The sequence below is a fragment of the Penaeus chinensis genome, chromosome 43 (assembly GCF_019202785.1).
Source record: "Penaeus chinensis breed Huanghai No. 1 chromosome 43, ASM1920278v2, whole genome shotgun sequence".
NCBI classification, from domain to species: domain Eukaryota; kingdom Metazoa; phylum Arthropoda; class Malacostraca; order Decapoda; family Penaeidae; genus Penaeus; species Penaeus chinensis.
Window position 1 is genome coordinate 14,929,185 of NC_061861.1, and position 7,500 is coordinate 14,936,684.

Consider the following 7,500-nt stretch of genomic DNA (forward strand, 5'->3'; position numbering starts at 1 on the left):
CATGGCCAAGATATACAGCCACAGCGTGCCAATATACAAATATATATGTATATATATACTTGTGCCGCGATAGTCCAGTAGTTAGCGCACTGGCCTCCGGCCCTTGTGGTCCCGAGTTCAATTCCCCGTCACAGAGGTCGTAAAAAATATTTGCGCTCTGACTGCTGGCTCGAGGCCGATAAAACGACATATCGCCTTGAGAAGTCAAACGCAGGTGTCGTAGGGGAAGTCACCGCCGTGTCACAAGCGTTAGCGCGCCGATAGTGAATAGTGAATTGAGAGGCCTGTGTCCTGCAGTGGAATGAATGGCCGTATAAAAAAAGAAATATATATATTTATATATACGAAATCTATTTGCATATTGTGTAGCTGTATAAACATATATGTAATTTTTCCTCCCGAACAAGAAACAGGAGAGGATCGCCTTCTGGAATGGAACAACAAAGGGCGCTGTCGATGGTGATAGCTAATAACTAAAAAAAAAAGAAGTAAAAAACGCATGAAAATGCATCAAAATACTAATAAAAACGCCAGTGATTTGTGAAGTAGCATTAGCACCACTTGCAACTAACGGGTGAGTTGTGTTTTGTGTGTTTGTTTGTTTGTGCGTGTGTGCGTGCGTACAATTGTGCGGGTATATGAAGGGGTGTTTAAAAGCTCCATGTATACAGTATATGTACTTAAATAAATACTTTCCGATTTGTGCAGTTCTTTTCTTTTACAGTTTATGATTCTTTTAAACTAACTGTTGACTGCTTATGCCGATAAGAAAAATGTCCATTCCATCTTAAAACTATTACATGCCGGTTTTTAAACAAACTCATACAGTTGCTGCTGTCTTAAGAGTTACGATGTGTAAAAATCAAGACATTTTTTGTAATAGAATGGAAAAGACCCCTCTGCCTGGAGACAGAGAAGAACCTCGATTTATACAATGCATACAAGAGCTGGGTTTCTGGATTTTGGTACACTATCGTCTATTTTGGCGTCATTAGATTTGAGTTTGTGGGAAACAGGAACGCAAAGGTGCAATTACTTATCTATCTGATGCACACAGTAACACACTCTCCCACGCAAAGTTGCTCTCATTTGTATGTATATGCCTATCTATCTATCATATTTATATCTATCTATTCACACACACACACTCATATATATGTCAATCATTGGGGTGCATCCACCCCTCGCTTCCAGCCACGAGGGTCCCTCAAGCCGAGCCGTCAGGCAGGCCCTCGGTCCATCTCTAGCTGGCCAAGATAGCAGAGGCGGCCACAGCTATCTTGGAATCCCAGAGGTATGTTCCGAGGCTGTATGTGTAGAATCTGCCCAAGCCTCCTCCACCCAGGATTGTTTTGTGAAGAGACCGCCTGATGGGTAGGTTCATATACAGGGCGATCCCAGATTATGCAAGCAACAGGTCCTATTCCGTTCTCACGGTGTCATCACATGATTCAGCATAAACGTTACAAAAGGCATGAACACGCGAATCCAAGGCACATGATAGCGTCTAGGTTTCACTTCCATAAAACAAAACTGGCAGTATCATAGCCTTGAAAACACGTAGTCTGGTCCTTCTGCACCAGTACCGGGATCTCCAAATACTCTTGTCGACTGAGTTTATGGTTCCTGCTGCCAGACTAGCCCATCTACCGATTTCCTGGTCTGACAGCCAAGAGTCATGGACTGCACTCCTAAGATATATAAAGCTCTCTGTGACTTCAAAGTCCTCATTGCAAGCATGTTTTGACAGGTTACCTTAACAGGTCCCTAAAATCCTGGATCTTGGGCTTGGTCCAGGAGACCTCTAGGCCCAAGGACTTTGCCTCATTGCTGAATGCATCAAGAGCTGGCACCAGCGATTCCGGAGATTCATATATAATAGCAACATCGTCAGCAAAGTCAAGGTTCATAAAGGCTTACTATTAGTCTAATAATCCTTGCCAGAATTCCCCTTGTAATTTGCGATGCACCGACTCTTAGCTTCTTGATGTAGTCTGCATGCAGCCCACGTCCAAGCTCACAACACCATTCCACAGTGCCCCAAAGTGCTAGGATACGGTCTATTGTGGACTTGCCAGGAGTGAATCTAGATTGCTCCGGTCTCTGGTGACTTAGTAGATGGTCATAGAATCGTCTCAAGAGAATTTGAGCAAAATCCTTGCAACGGTAGTTGCTGCAATTCCATTGATCTCCTTTACCTTCCAGAGAAGGATGACCACAGCCCTCTCTAAAAGGCATCGGAATGAACTGGACTCCAGTGCTGTGCCGAATGTTTCGCGCTTAAAGGAATCCCACAGAGCTACAGGTTCCGTCAAATTTTCGAGTACTGTGAATCGATCAGAGATGGCTGTGGCGAACCTCCCTGCACCCTCCTCCTCCCTCAATCTATTCAAGAGAAACACCATAGAGAGACACGAAGTTATGAAGAGAACCTAAAGGGCAGCCACGACCAGTCCATGGTCAGTGCCACAGAACTCGGCACTCCGATAAACCCTACAGTTTTGGGGGATCCTCCAGCGAGTACTAACAAGGATGTGGTCGATCTCCCTGGCCATAGTACCCATATCGCTATACCATGTCCAGCGATGAGGGATAGAGTGTTGACACGAGGAGCCAGAAATCCTCATTACAGCATAAATACACACGCACACACACACACACACACATACACACACACATACAAACACACGCACACAGGCACACATGCACACAGGCACACACACACCTACACACACACACACACACACACGCACACATACACACACACACATATATGTATATGTATATATATATATATATATATATATATATATATATATAAACTGTATATATTTTTCCTACAATCACATATAATGTACACACACACACACACACACACACATGTATGAATGCGTACATAAACCCGACACACACACGTGTAAACATGCACACACACACACACACACACACACACACACACACACACACACACACACACACACACACACACACACATATACACATGGACACACACACACACACACACACACACACACACACATATATATATATGAATGTGTATATAAACCCGACACACACACGCGCAAACATGCACGCACACACGTACTCGCACACACACATATACACATAGACATACACACACATCTACTAATACGTACATACATACATACATACATATCTATATCTATATCTATATCTATCTATATATGTATATATATAAATATATATATATATATATATATATATATATATATATATATGTACATACACACACACAAAGTGTGTGTTTATATATTAAATATATATATATATATATATATATATATAGAGAGAGAGAGAGAGAGAGAGAGAGAGAGAGAGAGAGAGATAGATATGTATGTATGTATGTACATATAAATAGATGTCTGTATGTTTATGTGTATATGTGTGTGTGCGAGTACGTGTGTGCGTGCATGTTTGCGCGTGTGCACAATATACACCCGGTCCTTTTATAAAGATAAGAACCTATGAACTGTGGTGTACATAAGGCAATTTTAAATACTTCCAACAATTAAGATTAACTTCGCTAGATTTCCACAGTCAACCATCTAAATTATTGTCTTGGGCAATGTCGGGCATAAAAAATGAGTAAATTGATTTACGACCCGAGAGGACAAATACTTTAGTCCCCCCTCCAGATATTACATTCTCCTTGGGACATTACAAGCTTCGTCTTCTATTATTACGAGCATAACTTTTGCCAACGATATTGCTGCATATCCCCCTTCGTGTATATATATATATGTGTGTGTATACATATATATACATTTATATATATATGTATGTATATATATGCAGTGGTACAAAAAACTGTTTTGCCAACGATGATGCTCATCTTAAAGAGTAATAAATCACAATCGTCCATTCAGAAATTTATTTTTGTCTCCCATGTAACAACATAATACTGCACTTCTCTCATTCCGTAAAATGGTCAATCCTCTTCCTTTTCCGTTTCATTTCCAATGCTGTTGTTACGATAGGCAGGCTTTTTCGCATTCTTCCAAAGTCATGAAGTTGTTAGGGCTGTCGCCACCACCGCGGAAGATGAATCTAGAAGGAAAGAGTGCAAATTAACAGGGATATTTTTGAAGCAAACCGATATAATTTTTAACCGTAACATCCACATTATAGACTAATGCGGTATACTATATTTGGTATACTGGTATATTGGATAAATAGCATGCACACATTCACTTGTGCTAGAGATCTTGTTTGGGCTCACACCATCTCTTAATGCAGCAGCAACAAATTAAATCTTGTGCCGCGAGAGTTGCCCTGGAGCCCGGACCCCTCGTCTCGGCTGACACTATGGCTTCTGAGTTTTTCAAGAAAAAAATCACATTCAATAAAACTGTATTTACATCTTGCACTTCTCACTGCATTGGCTTTGATTTTGCAGATGACACGAGCCTACAGCGAGTGTTGTCAGCACTCCACCTCAGGCCCGCAGTGCCACAGAACTCGGCACTCCGATAAACCCTACAGTTTTGGGGGATCCTCCAGCGAGTACTAACAAGGATGTGGTCGATCTCCCTGGCCACAGTACCCATTTCGCTATACCATGTCCAGCGATGAGGAATGGAGTGTTGACACGAGGAGCCAGAAATCCTCATTACAGCATAAATACACACGCTCACACACACACATACACACACACATACACACACGCACACAGGCTGCACTCTTCCCAGGGCATCCCTTGTGGGCTTTGACCTCCAGGTAGGCAAGCCCAAAAGTCTGCGGCGTCTTTTCGTAGTTTTCCTTATATCTGAATTATTTTCACCGTGCGCCTTTCTAGGGCTGCCGGACTTCCCATGTGGGCTCCCATATTCGCTTGGGGCGTGTTTCGCCTGTTCGGCGGAAAGGAGTTGTTCATATAATTTTAACCCCATTTGGTACTAGAGAACCCAACCAGGTTTTCTATACTCTCTCTGTTCACAATCTTTATGGGTTTTCTGGTCCCTTCATTAGAACGGCCTCAGGCTAAGAGTGCGAACTGAAATGTCAGTCAGCAGTTTGAAGCTGAAGATAAGGAAATAACTAAAGCAAACTATCACAGAATTAAATATTAAGATTTAGCAGCTAAATCCATAAAAAGTTGTTGGAGGGACCATTGGTGATAAGGTAAACAATGCTCAAAATTGTATAGTATATGGTGTGCAGCAGATTGCCTCAGGGCGCTGTATGAACGCAAAAGAGCCTACAGGCTTTCCAAAAACATCAGTAGCGAGAACTTTCGCAATTATAAACTAGCTAGAGCTACGGCTCGGAGAGCAATTAGACAAGCAAAGAGAGACTCCTGGCGGGGCTTCGCCTCTGCAATAAATAGTAACACGAACATCACAGGATTGGTCCAATGTCAACAAATTGAACAATAAAAATATATCTTGCAAAGCTAGAAACATGATCCATGTAGGAACTATTTTTGATTATCCTAGAGACATTGCTAATGCACTCGCTAGGCAGTTCTGTTATACTAGTAGTTGAGAAAATTTCCATGGCGTTTTCCTGACCACCAAGGAAGCGGCTAAGCTGCGCCCTATACACTTTGCCACAGGAAATGACCTGGATTACAACCAACACCTAGATAGCACTAAAAATACAAACAAGCAATGGCAAAACAAAAACCAAAAATACTTAAGGTACTTACCCCATACAATTATCTCTCGTCGAGTCGTAGAAATACCTTAGTAGAGCTTCACCACAATTGCCCTCTATCGGCTCGGCGTCGCAGGCAGGGTCTGTTGGAGAATACACAACATTTGGTACCTTTCCAGCCTAAGGCAAAATCCGGAAAGCGCATTAACGATTTTTACTTGAGTCTGAGAAATATCAGTGTTAAGGAGGAAAGCCATTTGATTAAACTGAAATATACTAAGCAGATAGACACTGAAATATACTAGGCAGATAGACACAGGAATATACTAATCAGATAGACACTGAAATATACTATACTGGAATATGCTAAGCAGATAAACACTGCTATGTATATTTGTATTGACTAAAAAAACATAATGAAATACGCAGATGGAGAACATGACAACTGCAAGAATCTTACCTCTACCTTCTCCTCCAACAATCTCTATTGCCAGGAACATCATTAACACAAACCTCACTGAAAATAATCAAAATGTTATGTGTAATCATATCATGTGGAATTTAACAGCCAGGTATTCGAACATTAAGGAGAAACACACGTGAAGAATCTGTCTCAAAATTTAGATATGCTTTATATTTCTTTATTCGTATAAATAGGGGAACTGTTGATCTTACTGTTGATGACTTGTTTGGATGTCTGTGATGCCGTGATTGCTTCGTAATAGACAGCAAGCACTTATATAGTTTGAAGTTACAGTGGCCTTGGGTCGTGGTATTGTAAGACCAAACATAAGTTTAAAAGAACGCCAAACTTTACTGTTCTTTTTCAAACAAAATCATCTAAAGATCCTGAGTAAGAAAATGTTGTTTGGTGTTCCCTTTTTACGCGGTGGTAGTGCAACGTGCTATTTAATCTCCACACCCCAGTCTGTTTATGTGTCTGGCTATTCCTCTGCTTGTCTATGACTCCATCTCTTTCTTTCTTTCTTCCCCTGTTTCTCTTTCTATCTATCTATACATGCTGGCCATACAAGAATAATAACGTAATAACGTGTCAGGTAAGACTCCATGCGGCGTTTCCCCCTGAGGTATGTTTTTTAGCCACTATATATACATCTGTGTGTGTGTGTGTGTGCTGTGTGTGTGCGTGTGTGTGTACTACACACACACACCGAAATATACTAAGCATATATATATATATATATATATATATATATATATATATGTGTGTGTGTGTGTGTGTGTGTGGTTGTGTGTGTGTGTGTGTGTCTGTCTGAGTCTATCTGCTTAGTATATTTTAGTGTTTATCTATCAGTACAGTACAGAGAAATAGAGATAGAGACAGTGAGAGAAAAAGAAAAAAAAAAAAAACAGAAATACTGATAGATAGATAGATAGAGACGAAGATAGGTAAAAAGAAAAGGAGTCATGAACGTAACTATCCGTTTTTCTTCGTGGAAGTGAAGAGTGGACGCTATCTAGTACCCTGATGCCTTTCACAACAGGTCCTTGCGCCGGAGCATGGGGTACAGTTGGCAGGACCACGTGTCCAACCGATGGCTACACCGTGAGACCGGCATAGAAGCAAAGGATTTGTTACTTGCACAAACCGGGACCGCCAACTTAGATTATACAGGCACCTAGCTCATTTCCCTGTGAAGGACCCTGTTCATCAGTTGTCTCTCTTCACGACACAATCCTGGCTGGAGGAAGCCCGTGGGACGACCTAGGAAGTTGTGGCTTCACGAGGAGTTACAGATGGACTCCCGCCTGGCGGCCTAACAGTAGGAATCCTTGTGGTTGGAAGCGGAGGGTTGATGCGGATATACATACAGATATATATATACACATATATGTATATGT

General features: G+C 41.5%; 2 protein-coding genes across 2 annotated transcripts in view; one reads left to right on the forward strand and one right to left on the reverse strand.

Moving 5' to 3' along the window:
• Nucleotides 1-153, forward strand: part of LOC125048359 (C-C chemokine receptor 1-like protein 1) — an 11,074-nt gene extending 10,921 nt beyond the window's left edge. The window contains exon 8 of the mRNA XM_047647023.1: nucleotides 1-153. This exon is cut by the window's left edge and continues 1,046 nt beyond it. The gene's annotated coding sequence lies outside the window, so the exon portion shown is untranslated.
• Nucleotides 154-3,904: 3,751 nt separating this feature from the next.
• Nucleotides 3,905-6,366, reverse strand: LOC125024577 (kappaPI-actitoxin-Avd3d-like). Its single transcript, XM_047612383.1, has 4 exons — nucleotides 6,313-6,366; nucleotides 6,098-6,154; nucleotides 5,690-5,780; nucleotides 3,905-4,089 (listed from the first exon to the last, which is right to left on the reverse strand). Coding segments are annotated over exons 1-4 (228 nt in total). The 5' UTR covers nucleotides 6,314-6,366; the 3' UTR covers nucleotides 3,905-4,010.
• Nucleotides 6,367-7,500: the final 1,134 nt, after the last annotated feature.